The 16483-nt window shown below is 34.5% G+C and overlaps 1 protein-coding gene across 6 annotated transcripts in view; it reads left to right on the top strand.

Moving 5' to 3' along the window:
- LOC132557746 (kin of IRRE-like protein 1) overlaps nt 1–9609 on the top strand; it is a 115219-nt gene extending 105610 nt beyond the window's left edge. For 3 of the 6 annotated variants that reach the window (XM_060222271.1, XM_060222267.1, XM_060222269.1), the window contains 3 exons: nt 2395–2528; nt 3520–3573; nt 4482–9609. In XM_060222271.1, coding sequence (XP_060078254.1) covers nt 2395–2528; nt 3520–3573; nt 4482–4629 — 336 coding nt within the window. In that variant the 3' untranslated portion in view covers nt 4630–9609. The remainder of the gene's footprint in view (nt 1–2394; nt 2529–3519; nt 3574–4481) is intronic. The other 3 variants (XM_060222268.1, XM_060222270.1, XR_009554525.1) reach the window with 2 other exon arrangements.
- Nucleotides 9610–16483: the final 6874 nt, after the last annotated feature.

The following is a 16483-nucleotide window of genomic DNA, read 5'->3' as shown; positions in this document are numbered from 1 at the left end:
TGTTACTGTAGTTGGAGTAGGATTATGATGGCATCATAACACTTCAGAAAAAATATTCTTTAATCTAGGATAGAATTATATCTGCTTTCTGCTGGTTTATTTTTAATGAATGCCTTGCTATTTAATTTGTTTAATCCAAAATAAATGTTTTACCTAATGATGCTTCTGTGGTCACTATAATAACATAAGGTTTAGGTGTTTCATAACTTGCCACAAATTGTTGGGAAATCCTTGGCACCAACAACAGACCTGTATGTAAAAATAAAGTCTGTGAATCCTGAACAACTTTTCTTAAATTTGATAGAGAAACTGTGTTCTGAATTCTATTTGGGAAAACTGAATAATGAATGGATAATACAACATAATTAAAACCTGTGTTGTTATGGAGTTTTGTGGTTGTGCGTGTGGAATAAACTTTAAAATGGTGTACATTTTATGTCATTTTGTCAGAGAAATCAATGGTCAATATTCTCTCACATCAAGAAGTTTGTAAAAGCATATACTGAACAAAGCCAAAGCGATTAATTTACTAAAGCATCTTGCTCGTTATTGGTTAAGGTCTAACGCCATTAACAAGGCCAAAGGATTGACAGTATTTTCTGTAGAATTGCCTCAAATCTAGAATGTCCGAAACAGAGGCGTAAGGACTAAAGTAAAGGCTGGTATTTGTGAAGACCACATGTTCTTGTCGTATCCATGGATACGTTGTGTAGACGACTGTGTTTGATGCTGTGTTGTGTTTTTAACGATGTCCATTGTGCAACAAACCGTGTCAACTGGTATTTTTGATGGCTTTGTTGGCTCTGATATTAATGGTGAGGAATTTTGGAAATGAAATGTTGCCAGATGGACTTTTCTGCCATCAATAATTTTGAAATGAACCATATTCGTAATGATTTGGTGTGCTGTGTAATGTGAAGATTGTCATGGAACTAAATCTATTTCTGGATCAACGGTAAAAAATTGCTGTAATGTAAGGTGAGAATTTTTACCTGCGTGAAATGACGTGTGTGCGACTGGCGTGACGACCCTTTGTACTAGAAGTATTGTAACTAAGTGACAATAGTAACATTTTGGTCTGTTTCTTTTTGACTCTATAACTTACAGGTACGACTGGCTTTTATACTGCTCAGTTTCATGGTTACATAAATATTTGATACTGAACAGAAAGCTTGGCAGTAACAAAAACAAATTTGAACCATTCATGATTCATAAACATGCTTGTGTTGCCTTTTCTTTGGGATAGAATTCATTTGGAAAGTGTTGATAATTTTCATGTCATTTATACTGCTCACTTTCATGGTTACGTAAATATTTGATACTGAACAGAAAGCTTGGCAGTAACAAAAACAAATTTGAACCATTCATGATTCATAAACATGCTTGTGTTGCCTTTTCTTTGGGATAGAATTCATTTGAAAGTGTGTTGATAATTTTCATGTTATTTTGAATTCATCGAATGTATGACTTGTCTGTTTCATCTTTTTTTTAATGTTTTGCACTGATCACCATTTACATTGTCACTCAGCTTTTAACATGATCACTGATCATCCATTTATCAAAGCATGGCCATTTACAAAATATTGGGGTGTTTTCTTTCATCTCTTGCAAACACAATCGAAAATTTTGCTAAAAATGAAAAAAAATTGTATAATTTGATATGAACTCGCACGAAAAATAGTACATGAATTTGGATCATCAGTTAAAAATTAATTATATTGTCAAAAAACAGTAATTATAAAGCTGATTGTAATAGGTCTTAAAATTTGCCTTACAACCTTTTCATGTTTGAAGTGATTTTGTGTTGAAGTTGGATTGTGATCCTGATTTTCATAATTAAAGTTAAAATTTGACAATAAGTGTTAATTTAAACCAATCTAGAATCATATTTGAGATCTTTTATAATTTTAAAGTTCATCGAAGTTAACTACAATGTTTTAACTACAAGAATCATACTTAAGATTGAATGAAATATGTACACTTGGCTTTTATGCTTTTAGTGGGAATAATTATCGTGTTTCATATGCCTGTGTATAAAATGTATTTATCAGTTTTCTGGTGAATCTAATCATTTACCAATCACAACATTGTCACATCCATCATATTCATTAATTTTTTATAATTATAATTTTTGTATTTGCTATATCAAAAGAAATTGCCATCAAATCAAAACCACAGATTATCGACAAACTCCTTTATAAAACATTTCAAGATGATCATATGTGATGTTTGATTTTGTCATTGGTTTCATCGTTCATTTCTTAGACATCGTTAACAGATGCACATGAGTAGTAAGGTAACATTAGGTTTCACCAGACTGCTAGAAATATTCATTTGCACTGAGACAAATTATTGTCCCAAAAATTTGCACTGTGTTTTTATTTTTCCACACAGGAACATAAATTAAACAGTAGCGGCTATGGGACGCTGACATCTGATAATTACATAAACGCTTATGATCATCACAATGGTGGGCCGTTATTTAGTGATTATGTTCACCGAACAGATGAGGCCCTGCCAGCAGAAAGGTAAGGAGGCCGGCCACTCAACAAACCCTTGTAGGACTAACAGGTCATGCAGACTTGACCAATTTAAAATCTGGCAACCAAAAATTATGAAAAAATAATTTCACTCTGCTGATAAGAAACAACACCCAAACTCCTGCAACAGTTTTCTGTCACAAGCAAAAGTTAGGGAGTATGCATGAAGCCTGCCACTTTGTCATTTAAATTCTTCAGTTGGTAATGTGTTAGCTGATTGTTAGAAATATAGGTATAATTTGTTACTTAGCGATGGTTTTAGTAGATAAACAGATTTTCATTTAGAAGCTGATCTTAAAAAGTTTGCAATTTTATTTCTCAGCATAGATTTTTTACTGCAGTATCAGTCTTTTTTTTTTTTTTTTTTACAAATTTGGAAAGACAGTTTTTGTGATGAAAATTCCTCATTTGTCAGGATTTCAGTTTTAATTATCAATATTAACTATCTGGAAATGTCATTGATGTTGTGTTTATCACAAATTTAATTGATTATTGATCTAATTATTACTACCTATGATAATTGAACTGTTGTGTGTTGTTTATATTTTTTGCGCTTGCTTGTTTAAGTGTTTTAAATGTTTCTATAAACATTTGACTGCACATTTGTCATGAAGCACACACCATCAATGTTGTTTGCTAGCAAACATGTATAAAATTGATACAATTACATGTATAATAAATAAGTAGCTACCTGCACCGTTTGGTAACAACGTGTATTTATATTGATGTCATAATGCCGAGATATTCAAATCAGATGTTTAATATCTTTAATGAAGGCAGTAGTATATTATTAATGTTTGCTAATATCCAATTAAAATTTGTTTTGTTTTTCCATTTCTTTATTTACACCTGTCTTTGTCAAGTTTGTTGTTTGTTGACTATCTGTTTACATTATTAAGTTTCACCTGTTAAATTTGTTCAGATTGTACATGTCCTTTGTGCCTCTTGTGTTGACACGTTCTGTTTGTCTCTCCGTCAGATTTGAGTATGGTTACAATACAATATCGTACTCACCACATTTGGCACGGTCCAGGTAAGCGTGTGGCCCTTATTCGGCATTCCGTGCAGCTTAGCCCTGATAAGGCATATTAGTTATGCCTGGCTCATGAGCAAAGACATTTATCAAACCTGGGTTTGGCAGTTTGTGTTTGGAATGAGCTCATAGTATAGTAGATGTTTTGTCTGATGTTATGCCAAGTCCTTCAAATTGAACAATTTTATCACAAGCCAATCTGAGACGAATGGTTTATGGATTAATTTAGTGCGTAGTTAAACAACATCTCAGATTCATAACAAAATGAAGTGTTGCCTGACCGATGCGGTGATATTGCTTTCCAAGCCAGGAAGTGTGTGTGATCACCTTTCCTCACAAAATATGGAAAGTTTGAAATCAACCCTCCCCTTATCCTTTTTCTGTTTTTATATTCCTATGTAATTAATTATTTCATTTGAGCTTTTTTTGACACCCATTATTTTTTTTTTATTTTTCATTTTCAACAATCCATGTAGATTAACATCTTTAACAAAGATTTTTTCTTTTTTTTCTTTTAATTTTCTTTTTTTTTTTAATTTTGTAAGCATTTCAACAAAACCAAGTTGTCATGTTATATAATCCAGGAGAGTTAAATTTTACAAACAACTGACCAGCGTTGTTTTTGCTTTGCAACACAATCCTGTTGGACTGCAATACGACAAATAACTAACAAAGTAGCACATTTTATGTATGTTGAACAACAAAAACAATGACAAGGTAGCTTTTTTAAAAATAATATGACATATATAGACTCGAGTGGAATCTTGTTATCAATGTTCCTGTACGAGGCGTAAATAACATTGTGCAAAGCACTCAGTGTTCTACTACAAAGTTTTCAGCCAGACAGTGAAAACCTTTGATGTTGCTGTTTGTATAATTGTATAATCTAATATTTCTCTCATTCTCAGGTTTGAAAACGGATACAACACGTACGGAACAAGTTCATTTAGGAGTGCATCCCGGACAGATTTCACCAATCCGGATTACACAGACCCGTACTCCAGCAGACTACCACCTGCTGATGTCAACACGGCTAAACTGGCTACCACGGTGTGATGTTACCAGGAACTTTGTCGACACCTTAGATTGACTTTGTCAATTTCACATGTGATGTTGTGGGATAGAGTGCCGTCTGGATTGTATCAGATCATGTGACCTGCTTGCAAGTTTTAGAGTGGTTGTTACTATGGTCACTGATGTTTAGATGGTCACATGATCCAAAAGTAACTTTACTGAAGAAGCAGTAACAGACAGTAACAAACTAAAAATCATGTGCCTCCAACACATGTGAGAAGATCTCCCATTGGTCAATGTTATGAGTAAGATGACCAATCATAACAAGTTAAGGTCTGATGAAGAGAGACAAGAACTCTGGTTGGTTATGGTAAAACACTTACCAATCATTAACTTCATTGAAATCTTATTTGACAGGAAAGTGTTAAAATGCAGGCATTGGTTTTGAAACACTTCATAATGGGATAATGGGAGACTGTGTCTGTTAAGCTCCTGGTCGTCGTCACACTCCAAAAGTCTGGGCAACTGTCGGCGACATTCAGCATTTTATATTATAGTCTATGCACGCTCTAGATGGACTCCATATGAACATGTCATGATCATGACGTCATCATTCATCCCCCATATTGTAACATTTGCCATGGTGTGAGGTACACACATTGTGATGTGTGTCATGGTGTAATTTACACACATTGTGATGTGTGTCATGTTGTGAGGAACGCACATTGTGATGTGTGTCATGGTGTAAGGTACACACATTGTGATGTGTGTCATGGTGTAAGGTACACACATTGTGATGTGTGACACATTGTAATGTGTGTCATGGTGTAAGGTACACACATTGTGATGTGTGTCATGGTGTGAGGAACACACATTGTAATGTGTGTCATGGTGTGAGGTACACACATTGTGATGTGTGTCATGGTGTAAGGTACACACATTGTGATGTGTGTCATGGTGTAAGGTACACACATTGTGATGTGTGTCATGGTGTAAGGTACACACATTGTGATGTGTGACACATTGTAATGTGTGTCATGGTGTGAGGAACACACTTACACATTGTGACGCGTGAATGAAGGCTGGTCCTCTCACTGTTTTGTTAAATCAACACTGCCTTTAGGAGTGAATAAACAAGATTGTGTTCTATAGAGTTTAGCCACAAGTTTCATAGTATTGACTTTGGGAAAAGGGGGATAGCGCTGCGCTTATCAAAGGGGCACAACTCTGTAATGGCAAATATGAGTAGAAATTAATTTTGCCAAATAATGTAAAGATATGAATAGAGGCTTATTCAGGAGGACACACACTTTTTCTATTGAGAATAATTATTTCTTTCACTTCGTCTATAATCTTTTAAATACTACCTATGACTTTTTTTGAAACATCACATTTAGTATTAATGTTACACTAGGGAAAAAAAAATAAGAATTTCTGTGAATGACAAAAATAGGATGGGAGCAAAATATCAGTTATTTAACATCATTCATAGTGTCCATTTGTTGAAAGTCATTGCTGCCATTCATGTTCCACCTGCTGTTGTGTGCCTTCGTAAGTAAACATGATGTAACATAATAACCAGTACTTGTATGTTATTGACAATGGACTCAATCAGACCATCATATAGGTTAAGATGAAATTGATGTCATTGGTTAAAAAAGGATGACATGTATCTTCATTCATTGTTTTATATAATCCAACTTTTGTATTGTGTATATCAAACCACACAGACTGTGCTATTATCCAGTAACATCGTTTGTTGTACACCAACGTGTGTATTACACTTATCTCTCAATCACTCAATCAACAGGGACCACAACGATCAGATCTCAATATCACTGCTCACAATCAGTCTTAGAATAGACATGTTATGCAAGGTCTAGAGAAAGGGTCAGAACTAATATTTTGATACTGTAAATGTACTTAATTTGGCACCGTCAAATTTAAGTGCATTAAAGTTAACGCAATCATGTTATAGCGTAATACTTTCAACACAAAAAGTGCAAAAATTTGTACATTTAGACTTACATAAAGGTCAAGGGCGGTAAAATTGTGTTGTTGTCGTTTTATAATGTAAACAACAAAAGATTGAGTTTTTTTTTAATACGCTTAGTTACATCTGTCTCTACGTAAATGTAGAGTTATCTCCCCTGTTTGTTCAAAATCGAATCCTCTGTCATATAGGGATGATCAGATTTAAGGCAAAATAGATATAAATGCACAAGATATGATGTCTGAAATTTGAAGTTATGTGTCAATTCACATTTAGGCACACATTATTAGTTCTACAGTTCTACGAATAACTGTTACATGGCACATTCTTCAGGTATATATCCAGCAGATCTTTTACTGATGATTCTTAAACACTATTGATTCATTGTACATAAATGTACCTGTTTTGTCGCTGAACTTTCAATCTCTCTCCTGATACTGTAGAATTATCTTGAGAATAAGAAACTATGATCACATTGAGTCAGAAGATCGCCGTGTATGGGCAGTGGTTACACATGTAGTTTGTGATAATGTAAATGTGTTTGTAGTATGGATTTTTTTCGTTGTGATGTTTTAATCATTGTAAATTTTAATCATAAATGCAGGGCAAATGACTTGTGTATATTTCCTGTTTTCTTTTGAGGAAATACGCATGTCCGAATCTGACCGTCCACTCTATGTGTTAAAACTGCTTCTTTATGTAACTTAGTAATATTTAATGTTCCTTCTATATGATATCTGATAAAGAGTGATCTGCCCTTTGATCTTGTGTGAACGCTGACCTCATACATTCATCAACACAATTTGATATTGACTTAGTATCAAACTAGTTTTGACATTTTTCCAAACTTTTTATTGAAAATATATAAATACTTTGTAGTCAATCTTAAAGATTTGGTAGATTTAGAATAGCGTTTATTTCTAGTCATTCTGTTACTTTGGAAACCGTATCCTTGGATATGGATGTTACTTGACGACACTTTCATCAGTTCTTTTAGTTGTTTGATGTACCAACATAAGATATTTATAAACAGTTTCAACAAATACATACACCATTAATGATTGCTATAGAAATATTTTCAAAAAAATTTTCAATTTATGTTTCATTTCTCAAAAATACTGTTGTTCGAGGAGACAAGACGAAAGGACATATTTTGTAATCTTGTCCTAGAATTTCTGATTTGATGCTTAGAATCATTCCATTGGAATTTCTTCCTGATTAACCAATCAATGAGGAATAGCAACAGCTATATATTTAATCACAGTTACCCTAATATTATATGTGACTTGTACACTGTGTGTTTATTGTTGAATTACAGAAAAAAAAACTGCTGTAGGTTCAAAACTGATGGCTTCACTGTCAAGTTGAGGACAACATAAGTTGATGAAAAAAAAAACCCAAACATAACAAAAATATGTTATGACATGTGCAAGTCTATAAGTAAGGGAAGTAACTCCTGAAACGAAGGGAGATAATCCCAAAATGTTGTTATGACTTTGTGTGACCCTAGTCCCCCCTGGTGTTCATTATTGAGTATTTTGTGTTGCTTTTTTAATTTCAATTCTTGTTAAGAGTACTATTCTGTTATCCCTATATACATATATATCATTTGCAATATTTGTTACGGATTTCTGTGTGTGTATTAATGTATTTAATTATTTCACCCAATCATTTGCATCATTACGTCCAATAAATCACCTTTATACATTAGATATATCAAGGAATATGTGACAAATTTGGTGGAGTATGTTACTTATCACAAAAATAGCTGAAGCTAGCTTGACTGTTATTGATTACACCTTTGAACTGTTGTACATGTACAGGTGGTGTAGTCATGGAGGTACATATGTCACAATATCAATTAGTCACAATAACATGATACATAATACACATATTTGAGAAATATTTTTCATTTCAAATACATTCTGTTCATTCAGATTTTACTATATCAAAAGAAATATTTAGATTTCTGAATTAAGCATGTCCCAAAATATATGTCAATTGATAGGACATTTTGAGTCGTATATACACCGTCTTTGTGTTAATCGTCTCTGGGGCAAGTTAAACTTGTGTCCCAGTTAACATATATAACAGTCACACTGACAGGCAAGATCATCTAATTCTGTCTATTCCAATGTGTTTAGAAATTAAGGTTGGAATCCTGTTATCTATAGCGAGTATTGGATGTTTTACAAAGTTGTATATATATATATATCTTAACATAGAAATGCATGTGAGAATGATTGAATACCTGACTGCGCATGTATGTGGAGTGAAGGATCCCAGTAAGACAGCCAAGAGAGAGTGAGGATAACCTTGCACTTTAATGGAGTTACAAGTTATTTAATTAAATTTTGGACAAATGGAGTCACAAGTTATTTAATTAAATTTTGGACAAATTAGCAAATAACTCACAATGTCAGGGTGCTTTCTACTAGCTGTGATCCCCTTAGAATTATGGAAACCAAAATGTAATGAGAAATTTCAAAATCAATTTTTATACAAAATTTTAATGTAAACAATTTAAAGGAGTTTTTTCTTCAGTACTATCAACATACTATTGCTATCAGAGAAAGATTTTGGATATTTGATTTCAGATACTTTATCAGATATACGGCTTCCCTGTGTAAAGAATAACATTTTCCCGAGTGACATCTCAATCAAATTGTTCCGAAATGTGAATATGATGACAATCTACTATGAAATTGAACAAATTTAGATATTTTGTGGTAATGTCATCTGAAAATATGGTCAAAGTTCAGGTATATAATATAATTTTACTGCAAGGAATATTCCAATGTGGATTTGTTCATTTTGGCAGTAGTTGGAGTTGAGTTTGTAAGAATGTAGTAACTACCAGTTGAACAAACAACATGTGATGTACGTGTTAGTGACAAATGATGAGTGAATGAACAGTACGTGTGTTTAGAGTATGTAATTCTTGTTTATGTGGCTGAAAAGTATTTTTTGATGAAAGTGTTGTGTGCAATCTTGTGTACATTTACAATACAAGCTAATTTTATATAATACTTACCTGTGTTTGTTGTCTGTACATACATTTGCGGTTGAAAATGTTTCATATTTTGCAATATTGGATTTCTCAACTATTTCATTTAATAATTGTAAAAAATACCTGATGTCATATTATTATCAGATGCAAATGACATTGCTAATTTGTGTAAAAGTGAAAACAATGAAAAAATCTCATCATAAAGAGCTATGTTAAAGAATAAGCCGAGTATCTACCACCAACTGGAGATCTGTCTACAGTCAATGGTACAAAGTATTGTAAGTCTATCTACCACCAACTGGAGATCTGTCTACAGTCAATGGTACAAAGTATTGTAAGTCTATCTACCACCAACTGGAGATCTGTCTACAGTCAATGGTACAAAGTATTGTAAGTCTATCTACCACCAACTGGAGATCTGCCTACAGTCAATGGTACAAAGTATTGTAAGTCTATCTACCACCAACTGGAGATCTGTCTACAGTCAATGGTACAAAGTATTGTAAGTCTATCTACCACCAACTGGAGATCTGTCTACAGTCAATGGTACAAAGTATTGTAAGTCTATCTACCACCAACTGGAGATCTGTCTACAGTCAATGGTACAAAGTATTGTAAGTCTATCTACCACCAACTGGAGATCTGTCTACAGTCAATGGTACAAAGTATTGTAAGTCTATCTACCACCAACTGGAGATCTGTCTACAGTCAATGGTACAAAGTATTGTAAGTCTATCTACCACCAACTGGAGATCTGCCTACAGTCAATGGTACAAAGTGTTGTAAGTCTATCTACCACCAACTGGAGATCTACCTACAGTCAATGGTACAAAGTGTTGTAAGTCTATCTACCACCAACTGGAGATCTGTCTACAGTCAATGGTACAAAGTATTGTAAGTCTATCTACCACCAACTGGAGATCTGTCTACAGTCAATGGTACAAAGTATTGTAAGTCTATCTACCACCAACTGGAGATCTGTCTACAGTCAATGGTACAAAGTATTGTAAGTCTATCTACCACCAACTGGAGATCTGCCTACAGTCAATGGTACAAAGTATTGTAAGTCTATCTACCACCAACTGGAGATCTGCCTACAGTCAATGGTACAAAGTATTGTAAGTCTATCTACCACCAACTGGAGATCTGTCTACAGTCAATGGTACAAAGTATTGTAAGTCTATCTACCACCAACTGGAGATCTGTCTACAGTCAATGGTACAAAGTATTGTAAGTCTATCTACCACCAACTGGAGATCTGTCTACAGTCAATGGTACAAAGTATTGTAAGTCTATCTACCACCAACTGGAGATCTGTATACAGTCAATGGTACAAAGTATTGTAAGTCTATCTACCACCAACTGGAGATCTGTATACAGTCAATGGTACAAAGTATTGTAAGTCTATCTACCACCAACTGGAGATCTGTCTACAGTCAATGGTACAAAGTATTGTAAGTCTAGTAACTACCACCAACTGGAGATCTGTCTACAGTCAATGGTACAAAGTATTGTAAGTCTAGTAACTACCACCAACTGGAGATCTGTATACAGTCAATGGTACAAAGTATTGTAAGTCTATCTACCACCAACTGGAGATCTGTCTACAGTCAATGGTACAAAGTATTGTAAGTCTATCTACCACCAACTGGTGATCTGCCTACAGTCAATGGTACAAAGTATTGTAAGTCTATCTACCACCAACTGGTGATCTGCCTACAGTCAATGGTACAAAGTATTGTAAGTCTATCTACCACCAACTGGTGATCTGTCTACAGTCAATGGTACAAAGTATTGTAAGTCTATCTACCACCAACTGGAGATCTGCCTACAGTCAATGGTACAAAGTATTGTCAGTCTAGTATCTACCACCAACTGGAGATCTGCCTACAGTCAATGGTACAAAGTATTGTAAGTCTATCTACCACCAACTGGAGATCTGTCTACAGTCAATGGTACAAAGTATTGTAAGTCTATCTACCACCAACTGGAGATCTGCCTACAGTCAATGGTACAAAGTATTGTAAGTCTATCTACCACCAACTGGAGATCTGCCTACAGTCAATGGTACAAAGTATTGTAAGTCTATCTACCACCAACTGGAGATCTGTCTACAGTCAATGGTACAAAGTATTGTAAGTCTATCTACCACCAACTGGAGATCTGTCTACAGTCAATGGTACAAAGTATTGTAAGTCTATCTACCACCAACTGGAGATCTGTCTACAGTCAATGGTACAAAGTATTGTAAGTCTATCTACCACCAACTGGAGATCTGTCTACAGTCAATGGTACAAAGTATTGTAAGTCTATCTACCACCAACTGGAGATCTGTCTACAGTCAATGGTACAAAGTATTGTAAGTCTATCTGCCACCAACTGGAGATCTGTCTACAGTCAATGGTACAAAGTATTGTAAGTCTAGTAACTACCACCAACTGGAGATCTGTCTACAGTCAATGGTACAAAGTATTGTAAGTCTATCTACCACCAACTGGAGATCTGTCTACAGTCAATGGTACAAAGTATTGTAAGTCTAGTATCTACCACCAACTGGAGATCGGCCTACAGTCAATGGTACAAAGTATTGTAAACCTATTATCTACCACCAACTGGAGATCTGTCTACAGTCAATGGTACAAAGTATTGTAAACCTATTATCTACCACCAACTGGAGATCTGCCTACAGTCAATGGTACAAAGTATTGTAAGCCTAGTATCTACCACCAACTGGAGATCTGCCTACAGTCAATGGTACAAAGTATTGTAAGCCTAGTATCTACCACCAACTGGAGATCTGTCTACAGTCAATGGTACAAAGTATTGTAAGCCTAGTTTCTACCACCAACTGGAGATCTGTCTACAGTCAATGGTACAAAGTATTGTAAGTCTATCTACCACCAACTGGAGATCTGCCTACAGTCAATGGTACAAAGTATTGTAAGTCTATCTACCACCAACTGGAGATCTGTCTACAGTCAATGATACAAAGTATTGTAAGTCTATCTACCACCAACTGGAGATCTGTCTACAGCCAATGATACAAAGTATTGTAAGTCTATCTACCACCAACTGGAGATCTGTTTACAGTCATTGGTGCAAAGTATTGTAAGCCTAGTACCTACTACCAGGTAGTTATCGACAAGCTCTCACACCTTTATGATACATTCAAACGTTTGTACATTACTGGTGCAAGTATCAATTATCCATTCTTTATTCGTGCTACCTTTGTTGTTGACAATGAAACAAAATCATCATTCAGGGTTACTAAATACAAAACGACGACATTTTGTCGATATAGAGAAGTAATTCATTTTTCACATTCAGAAAACTGGTACATTTGTATTCTATTACTTATTGTTGCTAGAATTTGATATATTGTGTTGATGAAATTCCCAAACGAAATGAAACATACTGTTTACACTGCTCTGTTACGAATATATAGATATCCGCTTACTGATAAAAGCTACCCAGGTAATCACGTATCATTTAATAGTTTAACCTCCCACCACTTCATTCTTTCCCATATCTACTCGGTCTCCTATCTTTCCTCGTCCGCTCAATGGCCAAAGCAGGCCTTAATAATGAACGTGAATGAATGATGGTAGTTTCGCAACGTGGTAGGCTGTTGTTTGTGACAACACTTCTGTCAGTATTGAAGAATATCCCCGGCATTGTGGCCAGATGTCTTTTAGGCAAATCACGTGTGAATAAAATGACTATTTATCGGCCAGTACCTTAACAACTTATATAGAAATATATGTAATACAAAATGTACTATATATGTGTATATAAATATAAAAAGATATATGGTCTGACACGACGCCAGAACATATATCATTATAACGCAGCAATATGTAAATATAGATACACTTGTAATAAACACTCAGCAATATGTAAATATAGATACACGTGTAATAAACACGCAGCAATATGTAAATATAGATACACTTGTAATAAACACGCAGCAATATGTAAATATAGATACACTTGTAATAAACACTCAGTAATATGTAAATATAGATACACGTGGAAGATACACGTGTAATAAACACTCAACAATATGTAAATATAGATACACTTGTAATAGCCACTCAGCTATATGTAAATATAGATACACGTGTAATAAACACTCAGTAATATGTAAATATAGATACACGTGTAATAAAACTCAACAATATGTAAATATAGATACACGTGTAATAGCCACTCAGCTATATGTAAATATAGATACACGTGTAATAAACACTCAGTAATATGTAAATATAGATACACGTGTAATAAACACTCAACAATATATTAATATAGATACACGTGTAATAAACACTCAGTAATATGTAAATATAGATACACGTGTAATAAACACTCAACAATATGTTAATATAGATACACGTGTAATAAACACTCAGTAATATGTGAATATAGATACACGTGTAATAAACACTCAACAATATGTTAATATAGATACACGTGTAATAAACACTCAGTAATATGTGAATATAGATACACGTATAATAAACACTCAGTAATATGTTAATTTAGATACATATGTAAAGATAGATACACGTGTAATAAACACTCAGTAATATGTTAATTTAGATACATATGTAAAGATAGATACACGTATAATAAACACTCAGTAATATGTTAATTTAGATACACGTGTAATAAACACTCAGTAATATGTAAATATAGATACACGTGGAAGATACACGTATAATAAACACTCAGTAATATGTAAATATAGATACACGTGTAATAAACACTCAGTAATATGTTAATTTAGATACATATGTAAAGATAGATACAGGTGTAATAAACACTCAGCTATATGTAAATATAGATACACGTGTAATAATCATTCAACATGCGCATGATGTCAACACCGACAGTATTATAAAGAAAAAGAATAGAGATGTCACGTGAGATTATTCCAACCGATGTATATATCTACTATGCTAATATTGATTGTGTACGTTTCTGATGATAGTCGTCGGAAATGTTAATGAAATCCGCAGCGATCCATTTCGGATACACGACCCGTTGTACAGCACATTAGCATAAGACGCCAGTTGTGATCAGCTTTCTTGTCTGGATACGTTCAGTATGTTGAAACCTCTTTCCCCTATTTTAATGTGTGCTGTATTCACAGGTAAGCTATCTGGCACAGAATTTGTGGGCGCACAATTTTTGTACTAAGTAACCTTCCCCATTTCCCGGATTTTGATTGTTTTTGTTCTTACAAAGCACTTTGGAGACTGATCTAGAAAAATGTGAAGTGGGCTGTAAAGACTGCACTTCATCTGTGGTCCGTCCGTCTTGCAAGAACCTTTTGACGCTATATCTCGGAAAATTGTTCTGAAAATCATTCTTATTTAGATTTATTTTAATCCATACTTTTCAAGTCATCGAAAAAAAACTTCTTTTCGGTATTTCGTGAGAAGCAATGGTATAATTTTGTCCATGTTCCCCAGCGTAAGATGTTGAATGTGTTTGTATATAGAACAAAACTCACACATTTAAATGCATTTTTCCCAAATAAGCATTTGTCTGTATGACAAAGAATGAAATATTTACCAATGAATATCTTTGTATATGGTTTTACTTTAATATGTATTAATTCTCAAGTAGGATGCTTACAAATTGGTTGTGTAATATAAGCATACCGTCGGCCCAAGTCTACATACGCGTACAATACACCCACAATTATGTGTTACATCACGACCAAGATAGAACTGTCAATATTGAATATTGCATGTTTTCCACATTATCCGACCTCAAACATTCGGTTTGATTTTGACTTAACCGAGATTTAACACATTCTCTGTATTTCTAATATCAAACTATTAATGTATCTGATACATTATGTTAATTCAATTAATTTCGAAATTGGTAGGTACATAATAAACACCAGATGATTTTCTTGGTCACCGATTAAAGTTTTGAACTTTTTTTTTTTTCAAAACAAAAACAACATTGACAGGAATATAAATCATATGATTGGTTTCGAATTGTTTCATATCATATCTTACTTAATCCTTTATTTACTTTCAGTGTCAGCTAGTGAAAGCCAGTATATTACAAGTAAATCCAGTGAAGTCGACATGGGATTTTCAAATGTCAAGGTGATTTCTACAGTGAGGTCGAGATTGCATTGTGCGGTCCTCTGTGGACAGCTCTCTTCCTGTATGACAATCAGCTGGGACCAGCAGAACAAAATATGCCAGGAATTTTCGCGAACGATCACCCCTAAGACCATTCTGTCAGATCTCGTCCCTACATACAGAGGTAATTTCGGACATATTTAGAGATAAACCAGTAGATATGTTTTATTCAATTAATATATTGGTATTTTCTTGTTATCCGAATTCATTTATCGATCATCATATTAACTCTGATTCAAAATTGATGAAAAGGAAGCAATATATTTAATATTTACTCGTAAATACTTCAACAGATACACGACGAATAAGTCCTGGTGTTTCATGTGTCTTCTGCTTCATCTACAATACCTATCATGTAAATCTGAGTCATTTAGTAGTTCTTCCAAGAAATTTATTTTATCCCACCAGAGGCTAATATTTTGTTCTGATCTTTTGGATGATTAAATCAGATCTCGCCTCTAGCCCAGTAAACTCTCTCTTTCTCTCTCCCTCTCGCTCCCCCTCCCTCCCCATCTCCCCCTCTCCCCCCCCCCCCCCTCTCTCTCTCTCTCTCTCTCTCTCTCTCTCTCTCTCTCTCTCTCTCTCTCTCTCTCTCTCTCTCTCTCTCTCTCTCTCTCTCTCTCTCTCTCTCTCTCTCTCTCTGTCTCTCTCTCTCTCTCTCTCTCTCTCTGTCTGTCTCTGTCTCTGTCTCTCTCTCTCTCTCTCTCTCTCCGTATTATTTACTCTCTC

This window comes from Ylistrum balloti, unplaced genomic scaffold (assembly GCF_031769215.1).
Source record: "Ylistrum balloti isolate Yb309-2 unplaced genomic scaffold, AGI_CSIRO_Ybal_v1 Utg370714, whole genome shotgun sequence".
In the NCBI taxonomy this organism is placed as follows: Eukaryota; Metazoa; Mollusca; class Bivalvia; order Pectinida; family Pectinidae; genus Ylistrum; species Ylistrum balloti.
This window is presented reverse-complemented; position numbering and strand designations above follow the sequence as displayed.